Genomic DNA, 14,259 nt, shown 5'->3' with positions numbered 1-14,259 from the left:
AGGAAGAACGGGGAGAGGTGAGTGTAAACAAACCTTCCCTGTTCTTCCTAGTGTGGCTGTCACTGATCGTCTGTTCCCTGTGTTGGGGAACGACGATCGGTGACATCACACGCACAGCCACGCCCCCCACAGTAAGAACACTCCCTTAGGGCACACTTAACCCCTACAGTGCCCCCTCCTGGTTAAACTACTTCACTGCCAGTGTCATCTTCACAGTAATCAGTGCATTTTTATAGCACTTTTCGCTGTGAAAATGACAATGGTCCCAAAAATGTGTCAAAAGTGTCCGATGTGTCCTCCATAATGTCGCAGTCACGAAAAAAATCACTGATCGTCGCCATTACTAGTAAAAAAAAAATTATGAATAAAAATGCTATAAAACGATTCTCTATTTTGTAAACGCTATAACTTTTGCGCAAACCAATCAATAAACGCTTATTGCGATTTTTTTTACCAATAATATGTAGAAGAATACGTATCGGCCTAAACTGAGGGAACATTTTTTATATATATATATATTTTTGGGGGATATTTATTATAGCAAAAAGTAAAAAATATTTTTTTCTAAATTGTCGCTCTATTTTTGTTTATAGCGCAAAAAATAAAAATAGCAGAGATGATCAAATACCACCAAAAGAAAGCTCTATTTGTGGGAAAAATAGGATGCCAATTTTGTTTGGGAGCCACGTTGCACGACCGCGCAATTGTCACTTAAAGCGACGCAGTGCCGAATCGCAAAAAGTGGCCTGGTCTTTGGCCAGCCAAATGGTCCGCAGTTAAAGCGTAATTCCACTCATGTAGGACCAGTGCTGTATTTGAGTTTAAGGCTCCATTCACCTGGACAAAGAGGCCCATACAGCATTATTGGCGCATTTATTACCCATCTGGAGCTTCATGCAGGCAGCCTATGTTAGTGAATGGGGACGCAGCCCACATTTGACATGTGCGCAGCCCTGAATGCAGACAATGGTGGGGCCAGTTTGGAGTGGAATGGCCTTTTAAATCCCCCTTTTTTTAATGTTTGAAAATATGGGGTGGTATGTATACATAGGCATGTACTATATAAGATAGTTCATTCCTCATTGTGACATATCTGTAAGGGGAACATTTCATTATATGCTGCCTGTGTGTCTTATCACAATCCATTTCTAGCCACACCAGATGTCACTCATATGTGTCCCTTTCTAATATTAGCCCATAATTATTTGGAGGACTTGGAAGATGCATAGAGCTTTTCATCCACTGTCTTTCACATGGAAAAGATTTAGATTAGGAGCAATGTTCCAGCTCTTATTGGCTTTTCTCTAGACTGTGGGATTTTCACACGGGCACAACATGAAAGTGTTTGAAAAGAACGTCTGTGTTGCTTATATTAACCAATTACATTTCTGATCTCAGGCAGCTGGATCTAAATCTGTTCAGCTACTCTTGTGATTTATACACCTCTGGAACACTACAGAGCCAATAAGAACACTCTGCTGCTACTTAGTCTGTCAGGTTTACAAATTCCTATAAATCTCAAATCACCTGCCCATTGGAAAGAGGTGATGATTCTGATCTGTTGTTCAGTGAACACAGAGACAAAAATGGGATATTGGAAGCTATATTGCTAAACCAGGTAGGTAAGTGTCACCTACCTTGCTATGCAGTGTGGCATGCATCTGTAAACTACAATAGTGACTGGACAAAATTATAAAGATTTTGTCATACAGAACAGGAAGTTTGTATATTTAATTGTGTATTTAGCAGTTTGCCTGACATTTCACTTTAAATAGTTAAGATGGCCATACACCAATAGTGGGGCTTTTTTGTATCCTACAGGCTGAAAGCAAAAATTTAACAAATTTCCTACTGCGTCCAGTGATTGAATGCAGCCACTTTTCTGCTGACAAATTTCCATGCTCCTTAAATTTTCAGTGTTCCACAGTTATTAATGGGTCTCAAAAAGAGATAGAACAAAGTATACATAACAAAATTCAGTGTGATATCATAGAGTTTCCAACCTATCATCAGTACTCATAGATCAGCCGTACTGATGATAGGTTGGAAATATAAGAGGTAAGTTAGTTTTAATATCGGGTGGCCTATGTGGTTGCATATGTAGCTATTGTATCTAAAAGGATAAAAGGAGAGAAGAGTTTAGTAAAAAGAGAGGTAAGTGAGGGGGTTAAAGGAGGATGAGGGAGGGTAGGAAGGGAGTTCTAGTTAAGAGGGAGCAGTAAGGAGTTGGGGGGGGTTAGTTGGTTGTTTGGTGGCAAGTGCTTTTGGATGCTCTAAGACAGACCATTGTAGGTTCAATAGGCGGTGGTCAAAGTTTGTTGGGAGGAATGGCATGATCCAGTGGTCCCAAATTTTACCAAATTTGGACGTAGCAAATCTTGGAGTGAGCTTTTAAATTTTAATTGCTCATGGTCCAATGGACTCAGGATATAACTTCCCAAACAGAAATGCATTGCATTAGCCGGGCCTTAGCTATGACCTATGTAGTAGCCGTCAGAATATGAGTCATAAGGGCAAACTGGGTTTGGAGATCCCCTTGGATTTGCGATTGAGTAGAGCTTTAGAGCTTCTTAAGGCTTGTTGAAAAAGGGTGCATAGAAGCTGTTAAACCGGACGCCAAAAGCATTGGGCTACTGTGCAAGTCCACCAAGTATGCAGAGCTCCTCCACTTTTTTAATCAAGGGATGTTGAGAAGAAGGTGATCGACAGGACCACCCACTGAAGGGGAACTGTACAAATTTCCTACAGTGTATGGCCACATAAAGGGCGTGTGTGACAAACTGGAGACTAACACAATCAGTATCCCTTTGTGCTGTGAATATGTAAATGTAACTGGTATGATTAGGGGTTCCTACTTGTCATGTTAGAAAAAGGTTTATTGAGTATGTTCAAGACCGAATTAGGGCATAGGGCAAAACATTCATTGTGACAGAGTAGTGTATATATTTTGTGACAAGTGTGTCAGTTTATTTTCTTGACCCTTGTTGGATCTACGGGTGGCTGGATTGCATCGGCTTACCTCTGAATACGTATGAATAAAGTTCAACACTTTCAATTAAAATTAAACATAAACATGTATACAGATGAAAGGAAAATCAGAGATACCTTAAGTATGCTTAGAGTTAATAAAGTGGTGTCAAAATAACTCCTTCCACCAACAAGTGCACACAGCCTCTTGCCACCTGATGTTGACCACCAAATAATTAAGTGGTCAAAAATGCTCATGCAGCATAACCATACATCCGATCACCATGATCGCCATGCTCTTGTACTTGTTAAATGTTGTGGGCACACTTCCAGGTTAAAGAATCACGCCACCAGAACAAAGGATCAATTCCCAAAGACATAGAAATCAAAAAGGGAAAAGAGCTGCCTCATGTTCTAGTAAAATTATCACTCGCATTTGTTAAAAACTCTATACACTTACATCAGGGGTGCCCAACCTTTTGAAGAGCGAGGGCCACTTAAGCAACTTGGTAACCAGTCGCGGGCCACAATTAGCGGAGCTGACGGATGACAGGTCACAGCTATTCTATAGGCCCTCCTATCTGCCCAGATGGAAGGGGACAAATGTTTTTCAGATTGGAGGTAGGTGGGCGTAAACGGACATCTGTCGCTCTGTAGAGGTGAATTGAGGGTCCCATTTGGTCGGGCTGATCGTGTGAAAAGGGCCTAAGACTGCTTTCACGCTGATGTGTTGCGGTTTTCCCACACCGCGAGTGCAGCTGTGTCTATCCTGCCGGTTAGCTGAACTTTGCCATAGACTCCGCCTGTGGCAAAAGCCGGCGCTGTAGAGGAAGCATTGGCTTATGGGGCTCTGCTCCGCAGCCGCTATCTTCCTCTACCACCAGCTTCCTATCACAACACTGATGCTGTGGTATGGCGGGTCGGCAACTTGCGATCTTTGCTTGCCAACCCGCCATTCCAGAGCTGGAGGCCGCGGGCCACATCAGAGGGCTCCGCGGGCCACATGTGGCCCCCGGGCCACTGGTTGGCCACACCTGACTTGCATATATCAAAGCAAATTCAGCATATCTCAAAGTTTCAAACCAATGCATAGAGCTTTTCATCCCCTGTCTTTCACATGGAAACGATTTAGAATAGGAGCAATGTTCCAGCTCTTATTGGCTTTTCTCTAGACTGTAGGATTTTCAAGATGGCCATGGTACCCAACACGATGACGTCACACGTCGTAGCCCAACCGTACACATTTCGTCATCAATTGCCATTGTCAGGGGTGCTTAGCTCTGATCAGTCACATTTAGGTCCAAAAAAAATGAAAAAGGACACAAACATTTCCCATTTTCTTTTCTGAGACTTGGATTGATTTAGAGACATTTGTTTGTAAACGAATACTAGTCCACTTGAGGTTCCCGATGAGGTCCGCCTGAAATACTGACAGGTGGACCCGATCACGCTGCTTGTGTGAAAAGGTCCTTAGCTGGTTCTTCAAATGTGGCAAACCGTTTCTCAATCATGTCTTTGTCTGCTTATACAAACTATATGATCAGATTGGTGGCCACATAAACAGTACATATTTCAGATACTTTATACATGAAGCCCCCAAAATCTATGAATATCGGATATGTGAAGATTAATTTTTATGCAAACAACATAGTTGCCAGAATAAATGTGCATTTCCCATTAGGCAGGTAAGAGGTTTCTATAGAAGGAGAGCTTCTTTTCTTTCACAAATCAGTTTGAATTACAGATTAAAATTGACGTGTGCAGCCAGTTAACTGAAGTGAATGGCTCATTGAAGCACTATGAAATGTTAGTCTTTAACATGACCTCCTTGTGGGCTGAAACCCTTAATAAGCAGTCTTTGTGGATGTTTGTGTTCCTCACCACTGCCACACACTGAAAGGGTAATGATAGACCAGAGGTTTAAAATCCGACCGCGGTATGAAAATTGGGAGTGTATACAATGTGAGCGTGAGGCACAGTCAGGCCTAGAGCTAGATCTCAATCTTTGTATTCCATCCTTCTGTGCTCCAGCAGTTTATTGTCCTGGACACCAAGCGTGCTTCTATTTGATTTTCATTAGAATACAGTGCCATCATTTGCATAACACTCCTGAAATAGGTTTGTGATTTTCCCTCTGGTCATACTTGCTGTTTTTCATAAAAAAATAGTGACAAAGGTTTACACTGCTTTGATAATATGGCTGCCATTCAGCCAAGACACGTCAGTGGTTCACAACAGATTTTACAGGCTTTGTGCTACTATTGTATGTTGGGGCAAAATAAAACAAAACATGTGAAGTACCTCTCGCTTATATGTGCACACGTCCTCATGTTCTATCTTTTTAAAAACAAATCATGTGCAGAAAAATACCTGTTGAACTACCAGAAATCCAGTGTGCTCCTAACTTCCTGATTGGACTGACAACACAGTGCCTCTACTGCACTGAAATCCCAAATAGTGCCCTGCCCGGTAGACGCCATCTCTCTCTTTCTTTCTTTCTCTCTTTCTCTCTTTCTTTCTTTCTCTCTTTCTCTCTTTCTTTCTCTCTTTCTCTCTTTCTTTCTTTCTCTCTTTCTCTCTTTCTTTCTTTCTTTCTTTCTTTCTTTCTTTCTTTCTTTCTTTCTTTCTTTCTTTCTTTCTTTCTTTCTTTCTTTCTTTCTCATAGTCTGCAATGTGCATTCAGACGGCAAGGAAGTCTCCCATTGAGTGTTTAAATGGGTGAATGGAGTGAGTTTTATCCATTCAACTCACTGGAGGAAAAAAACGGACTCATCTATAGGCTACCCTAAGCCATCCATAGATGGTTTGAATCTTGGCCAGTTCAGCAGGGGCCGGCTGAGATTTGAACCATCTATGGGCAGGCTGATTGTACCCAAGTCAATCCTTCGATCAACTTGGGTACAACCAGCATGACAGATTTCCGGCATGCAATTTTTGCCAGCGGCTAGCAATACTCACTGTGTTAGCCTGGTAAGGAAAGCTCCCGCAACCGTCTCCCCCCACACCCACCCGTGGTGGCAGGAAAAAAATTGCATCATCTATGGCTTGCCTTAGTTTGTGTGGTGTTATATCAAAGGTATTGTGCCAGTTAAAAGTAACCCCCCAGCGGCTGTCCCTGCAGGGCTTACATATCTTATGATGATGTCTCAGTGAATAGTAAAAGCGAAGCTATATTATAGGCCAGCCCTTTTCAACCTTTTTACCCCAGAGGAACTTACAGATTCCAGGTAAAGCCTCCTAATATCAATTCACCAGGTGTCCATGGGAATAATGTCCCTTACATAGGTGGTCACTGGGAAGAATTCCCCTACTTACATTGTTGGTTATTAGAAAGAATGCTCCCCTTACAGTGGTGGTCAGTGGGAAGAAAGCCCCCTTTACAGTGGTTATGAAAAATGTAAATTGAAGTGCCACAAAAATGCTAAAAGGTCCAGATATTACTTTATTCCACTAAAGGTAAGGTGGACAACCAATGTATTTTGGGGGTCCAGAAACGTCCCCTTAATCAGGGCTTGGGATTGAAAACAATGTACATGGACTAGAAGTAAATTGGACCTTTATTGGTATTTTTTCTAGCGTGATTACAAGCACAGGTTTTGTCATCAGCTGGTTTGGCAGCCAAACACCTTGACCACTCTCTAGTCCCCCTGACCTTTATTGAAATAAAGTCATATTTTAACTTTTTGGAAGTGGTGTGGAGCTTCAATTTACATTTGTGGTATAATATGCAAGCCAAAGAGGGTGAGGGGTGTAGAACTTGCCTGCTCGGGAACCACCTACAACAACATCAGTACTTTAAGATAAGATAGCAATACCAATAAGTGCTATTTATCACTTTTCAAAAAGCAGAACTTCACCCAGAAACATTGTTAAACCCTTGCTCATCTTCGGCACCTTATCAGGGATGTGTCGAGACGTGTAGCAGGTCTCTAGGATCAGGCAGAGACCCGTAGGACATCTGAGCACTCGTAGGCACCTGAATGAGCACACCGCACCAGGTTCTGGCAGCTATCCATATGGAGTTGTGGTTTGTAAGGATGTCAGGATCATGTCTGTTTGGCTTGGCCACATACATATGTAAAAACCACTAAACTCTAGCAAATAAAATTAATCTACACTTGTGGCTAAAAGCTTCTGAAGGTAGGAAAAAAAATCTCATTGCCCACAACAGCCCATCAGAATTTCCCTTTCATTTTCTTACACTCTTCTGAAAACATTAATAGGAGGATCTGTTTGGTTGGATTGAGTAATGGGAATATTTCATTATTGAACACATACGTGAACAAGAGGTGAAGTCCATTCTCTTCTACCTCTTGTATACTTTCAGTGTAACCTTTGTACAGGACATTGGGAGTGTGACCTGGATTGCAGGTACTTTTCCCCGATATTTGAATTGTGGTCCCTTTAAGGGGCCAGTTTTGAAGACATTTTCTGAGTACTCCGGGATTCTCACTCATGATGGGTGAGGTGTTTTGGGGCAAGTATGGCAGGAGTAAACTGATTTCCAGTACTCTAAATTGTTAAGTCCATAGTAGGGACCCAGGATTTCAGAGGTTTAAAGAGTTTTGGGTGGAAAGAACCTTCAAACCCTGACTACCAGGACTCTGGTCCCGTAGGGGTTAAGCCCCAGGCAAGGGAGGCTTTAAAGGCAACAGAGGGAAAATAGAACCTGTGTCAGTGAGGCAGTGTGGAAAGAATCAGGAGCTGTGAGAAAATTGAATGCTCTGGGTACTGAGGCATTTTTTGCCAACCCCTGCGGCCTGTATGGAACCCTGAAACTTGGCAGTACCTTGCCTCAGTGTAGGACCAGGAGAACGGCGGTGAGCCAGTCATGTGGTTCCTTTGTGCTATATATGTTACCTGGAGGAATTAATAAACAGCTTTTACAAATGGCTGCTGTTGGTGATCTCAGACACGCATATGACACCTTTTATAGTCTCTCCTATTATTTTCTATCTTTCAGGATTCTCAGACAGTCATAGAAGCCTTCAAATCTGGGTTTGAGCCTCCCGGAGATGTCGACTTTGAGGACTTCACGCAGTCCATAAAACGCACTGTGTCGGACACTAGCCTTACAACCACCAAGGCTGACGGGAAGACCGATCCCAAAACCCCTGGAAAATCCCGCGGCAAGTTGTGGCCTTTTATCAAGAAAAACAAGGTACTACTTTCCACCTCCTATACAAGTTTATTACTGCTTAAATCCCAACTGTTTTATTTTTGTTAAATTTAAAATATTTTTTTTTTGTTTAATAAGATTTACTGTATGTTTTGTTGATTTTGTTTTTAAATATATAAGTTAAGTTGTTGATGCATTTATTATTTTACTTACCACCTGATTAATCACCACTCATAAACTGCATGCTAACTGCTGTCACTTTAAGTCACTGTTTATACCATTGGTTATAAACAATATGGACTGCCGTGTGAACTTGATTTTCAATCTTTGCCACTTTTAAAGAGTCCTAAGACCTTAGAACAGCATGTGATTGCAGTATCATCTTCATCCCTGACCTTAGGGAACATTGATTGACTGCTATATGAAAAAAATGCAAAGAAAAAATTCTTAACAGTAAAAACCACTTAAAATACAATTTTTTTGTTTTTAGAGCAAATACAGTTAGGGTTAAAGGTCAATTGCTCCCATCACTGATATTACAAGCTTTAAGGTGTGCTTAATCCTGTTGGCGTACTTTATCCCGAAAAATAGGCTGTTGCAGCCAGAATTTCTAGTTCCACCCAACTACAACAATCACAATGCCAAATAATGGTGTCAGCTTCTCTCAGTGAATTTTTAAAGGGAATAGATATGTGTTTTGAGGCTGTTTGCCTTTAGACACTTTGACTGAAACTTTATATGGAGTCTTAACAAGCAGGCGGTGGAGGAAGGGGGGTTACCCCTCTGATTCATTCAAGTATGTGTACATTTAATTTTGAGCTATTGAGCTCTGTACACAACAGTTTTTTCTTCAACACAGCAGTTACGTTTAGCCTGGTAAACCTGTAAAAAGGAGTTTAGAGCTCCACCTGCTGGCTGAAAAGGAGAATACAACATATATGTAATATTTCAAATCTATCCGCATAAACAGATTGAAAAAAATGGGTTTTTGTACATACCCTTATTAATAAATAAAATGTATATAAACCAATAGATTCCATTTAGAATGACTGTCCAGTTAAAGCTTTTTAAAATCACTTTCAGCCAAGAAAACCTTCATACTTAGACCTCTTTCAGATGAAGTTGACTGCTCAGTGGCATCTGTCCGCTGATCCCCACGGATGACAGGTCTGTCAAGCAGGCTATGCAGAGTGGACACAGCCCTCTCTTCTCTATTGTACAGTTAGATAAAAACGGATCGCCTGCCCGTTTCCATCTAACTGTCATCCGATCCACTAGGTGAATATGGAACGGATCTGTCTGTTTTTAGCAGCCTGGATCAGTTTCCGATGTCTGTCAGCTGACATCCGTTACTTTATAGAGAGCTATGGATGGTCCAATAAGTTCCCCCCGAAAAAGGGGCCTTACCCCTTCACGTCACCCATGCCATCACTATCTTGATGAGATACACTGCCTGAAAAATTCTCTGCATCCAATAGTTTTGGCTGTGAGAGGTGAAGGGTTATTGCTTTTACACTTTTGATCTCTTAAGCCCCATACACACTATCAGTTTTCCTGCAGGTTTTTCTCTTCAGGTTTACCAAAACGATGTAGTGCAAGGGCCTGCCTGATTGCATACAAATTCCAACTCTTAAGGTTTAGCCTCATATTAGATGGTTTTGGTAAACCTGAAGAGAAAAACCTGCAGGAAAACTGATAGTGTGTATGGGGCTTTACATCAACTAATAGCCATTTTCTGAGTTAGACAATTGCCATGATAGCCCACTTTATCAGATGACTAGAAGAGACTAAAGCCCTTGTACAGATGACACATTTCGCCTTACATTGTCTCTAATCCTTGTTTTTAAAGAGTTGACTATTGAGTCTGAAAGAAAATTTCTGAGTCTTACTGTTTACAAGTGGCCTTTAATTGTGGAATACAATACTGCCTAATATTGTTAAAAAAAAGTGGGTCCATTTATTTTGAAATATGTTATTTATTGGTCAGTACAATGTAAGTTTTTAAACTTTCTGGTATATTTCACTTCTCAATAATTTTTCTTCCGAAAAAAACTTCTTTCTTAGAAACCGCTTACTCCTTGCTACATACTACAACTTTCAATGAACATATACACATTACAACCCAACCCCAGCCAAAGCTTTATGTTTCTTTTTAGCTTTGAAAAGAGCGGAAGAAGTAGAACCTCGGTCAGGGTTGTTATTGTGGTCTGTGTTCCCTATGGGGGAGATTCATCCTCTCCTTTTGGATCCCCCCCTTGCCAGAACACTCCAGTCAGCAGCTGATTGGGAGCCCTTTTACGGTCAGGACACGATGACAGGCTTCTGTCCGACCGGCTGCAGTACACACAAGCCGAACAACGGACGATTTCTATTGAACCTGCTGATGTCACCCAACATTTGGCCCATGTGTACTAGGCTTAACTCAGATTCATACATAAACATACTAAGGCCAATTTAGACAGGAGCCAATTAACCTCATGTCTTTGGAGTATGATAGGAAACCGGACTACCTGGAGGAAACCCACACAAGCACAAGGAGAACAAGCAAATTTACCAATATTCACTAATTTAATAGCCTTGTCTCCTTAGATAAATCAACCCTAATGTATTTGATCATAAGGTATGAGAATATTCAAAACTTTCTTCAGACTAATTAACATATTTCAAAATGGACTCTTATTGTGTACCTGTGCTGAACACAATGCAGGTAAACTGACAGCGAGAGTTAAATGTAGGTGTCTAGATGTGTTTTTATGTACCCTAAAGTGTATCTAAATTCAAGAGCAATATACTGCTTGATATAGGGAGACCCCCTTTCACTATCTGTATGGAATATGCAGAGAAGCAGTGGTGTCACCCTAGGGCAGGAATTGTGTTACTTCCAGGCACCTTGCCCCATCTCCATAACATACGGTGGAGGCTTTCTGTAGTCCACAGAGGTGAATTGGACAGAGCCGGTAACACGGCTTGATATTTCAGATATTTTACACTTATTGAACAGATATAACAAAGCACTTTCAATGGTGTATTTACCAGACCAAAATAGCGCAAATAAGAAACGTTTTTTGTTGGAGCTTCCAAACATTTTCCGTATCTTTCAGAGGTTTCCAAGAGCCTCAAAAACCCGGCACTCCGATATACAGCTAGCAATCAGCTTTCATATTGGATCTCTGCTGTGCATTCTTCCACAGCTAATTACTGGTCTCTAGGAAGGCTAGCAGACCAGTAGTAGAAAGTACCAGAGAACCTAAATTATGGGGTACACCAGAGAACTAAACTTGGAGCTAGAGACTGATGGGCATCCCAGGGTTCAGGAATTTCAGGGAGCTCTAAAAACCTTAGTAGAAGTATACAAGCATTCAACTCCTGCTGTCAGTTTACTCAGTTTAATCCCAGTAATGTATCACCATATTGAAGCTCTCTGGATTACCATTTTGCTTATTCATATTTCTTCCCAACCTTGGTTCCTTATTTATCACGGTGCATGCTGGGTCTCATAATCATCTTTCCTTCTGGTCTGCAGCTCTGCAAAGATTTTAGGTAACTTCACGGTGTTCGGTAAGCAGTCGTAAAAGGGCTGTCCACCAAGATTATTATATTTATTAATATATATTTATATATATATTAGGTCTGCACCTATCTCCTCCAGACTTACACATGGAACATATCCTTTATCGTATATAACATCTTAGTTAGGGTTGCCCTGATACAAATTTTTGAGTACGAGTACTGATTCTTGTACACAACTACTCGCCAATACCGAGCACCGATACCTTTGTGGTACGATTTGAGCCCAAACTAAATGAATGGGCTCAAATCGCACTGCAAAGAATCGCATGCAATTTTATGAGGAAATGTGGTGCAATTCCTGTTCGAATCACATGCGGTTTCCCACACCACTCTTGTGTGAACCCAGGCTGAAGTCACAATGACAAGCCTGGGTTCACGCAGGAGTGGTGGGGGAAACCACATGTGATTCGGACAGGAATCCCAAAGCATTTCTGTTTAAATCACATGATATTCTTTGCAGTGCAATTTGAGCCCATTCATTTTGTTTGGGCTCAAATCGCACCTTAAAATTATCGGTACTCGGTATCGGCGAGTACAACTATCGGTACTCTTACTCGAGTTTTAGGTATCGGAGCATTTGCATGAGTACAAGTACTCATGCAAATGCTTAGTATCAGCACCGATACTGGTATCAATGCAACCCTAATCTTAGTGTCAGTGTTCTAACTCATACAGCTTAACAACACAATAGGGCACATATTTTAGTACACTTTCACAGTGTTGCTCTTGTGCAGTTAATAGAATTCTTGTTACTTGATTAAATAGGTAGTATCCACGTGTAACTTTTAGATGAGAACCATCAATGCATGCCCTCCATTACTGGGAATCAGTCATCGGTCGTGGTTAGTGCTATCAAACATCTGTATGTAGAGTCAGAGATTTCAGTCTGCATTTGGTCATTTGTGGGAGCCGCGCTCTCTTCTCCCTCCTACTCTCGGGGTGTCATACAAAACTGGTGAATGCTGCTTGCGGTTTGCATGGCTTCCTCCACCCTTAATTGGTTCATCAGGGATCTCTAAACTGTGTTTTGCACTCGTCTTCTAACATTCTTAAGCTTCTTCTTTCTTTCCAAACCATGGCCGCAACTCATGGATTCCATCTTTCACTTTTTTTATTTTTCAAGTTTTTGTTGTGTTTTACCATTGGTTCAGAATAAATATTGTTTAATCCTCATTTCGATTTTGTGTTTTTTTTTTGTTTTTTTTCCCTCTTTGTATCTTTTAATTTGGTTTATATTCTATCACTGCTCCTTTTCTTATACATAGCTTATGTCCCTCTTAACGTCCCCTCATCAGCCCCCTCCTCCTCCCCCTGCCTCTGCCTCACCCTGTGCTGTTCCCAACGGCCCCCAGTCTCCCAAGCAGCAAAAGGAACCCCTCTCCCATCGCTTCAACGACTTCATGACCTCCAAACCCAAAATCCACTGCTTCAGAAGTCTAAAGCGCGGGGTAAGTTGTGCTCTGGTTATCTCGCACTCGCTGTCCGTATTACCCTTGTATTACCCTTGTTGCACGAACAGTTATAAAAAAAATGTAAAAGTTTTATTTTGGTCATGTTGTATCAGTTTTACTTTATATATGTTTTTTTTTTTTTTCCTTTTTTTTTTTCTGTTTGCTTGTTTATTTTTGTCCATAATGGTCACTATTGTGACGGGCTCATCATCTTAGCCACTGGCTAGCTGATAATTCTGGTTATGATTTAGATAAGCCAACCATAGATGATACAATTTTCTTTCCTGAAAATCACTTGATTCCCCCATCAACACGGTCATTGTTGATAGGAGAATGCCTCCTGCGAAGTATCGGCACACTAAAGTCAGTGACATCAATTAGGTACAGAAGTGTAGCGTCATCTTCTGAATCTTGTAGCCTATCGGCACACTAAAGTCAGTGACATCACTGAGGTACAGAAGTGTAGCGTCATCTTCTGAATCTTGTAGCCTATCGGCACACTAAAGTCAGTTACATCACTGAGGTACAAAAGTGTAGCGTCATCTTCTGAATCTTGTAGCCTATCTGCACACCAAAGTCAGACACATCACTGAGGTCACAAAATAGAAAAAGAAAAGCGTCCCATGCACTGACCTATTATGTAAAGTAGCTAATAGCACAGAGAAGACCACCCTAGAATTTGAAGGGGTTTTGCCGTAGCCAAAAAGCCAACTGAAAATATACAAAGTACCCAGACGGTGACCCTAAAGAGTAAGGCTACCTCTGGGTAAGAGGCTACTGTAGGCAAAACACGGACTATACTCAATTTATGCAAAAATATGAAATTTAATGAATTATTAGTTAGCTACATAACATGATTAAAATTGATCAACTGTAAATACCAATTGAAAATGTGGCAGAGCTAATTAGTGAAACAAGAAACTCCCGCAATAGCGGTTGTGAGATTATCAGACGAACAAACATAAAACAGTGACAGACATATAACAATAAAACTCAGACAGTCCGGACACAAAAAGTATCGCCTCTGTGATGGCTCACCAGGGAAACTCCCCTAATAGTTAATGATAAGAAGGGTGAACATACTTGTATTGGTGTGGCCAAATAAATGGTGAGCAAACCACAGAGGTGACACTGTAGGGAGGGGGGAGCAGC

General features: G+C 41.2%; 1 protein-coding gene across 16 annotated transcripts in view; it reads left to right on the top strand.

The window, feature by feature from the left end:
* Positions 1-14,259, top strand: part of FNBP1 (formin binding protein 1) — a 301,149-nt gene that overhangs the window by 234,266 nt on the left and 52,624 nt on the right. For 7 of the 16 annotated variants that reach the window (XM_040324630.1, XM_040324622.1, XM_040324624.1 and 4 more), the window contains exons 9-10: positions 7,931-8,128; positions 12,922-13,104. In XM_040324630.1, the coding sequence (XP_040180564.1) occupies positions 7,931-8,128; positions 12,922-13,104 (381 nt within the window). The remainder of the gene's footprint in view (positions 1-7,930; positions 8,129-12,921; positions 13,105-14,259) is intronic. The other 9 variants (XM_040324632.1, XM_040324633.1, XM_040324634.1 and 6 more) reach the window with 3 other exon arrangements.

This window comes from Rana temporaria, chromosome 9 (assembly GCF_905171775.1).
Source record: "Rana temporaria chromosome 9, aRanTem1.1, whole genome shotgun sequence".
Taxonomy (NCBI): Eukaryota; Metazoa; Chordata; class Amphibia; order Anura; family Ranidae; genus Rana; species Rana temporaria.
Note: the sequence above shows the minus strand (reverse complement) of the source record. Positions and strands in the feature narration are given on the sequence as shown.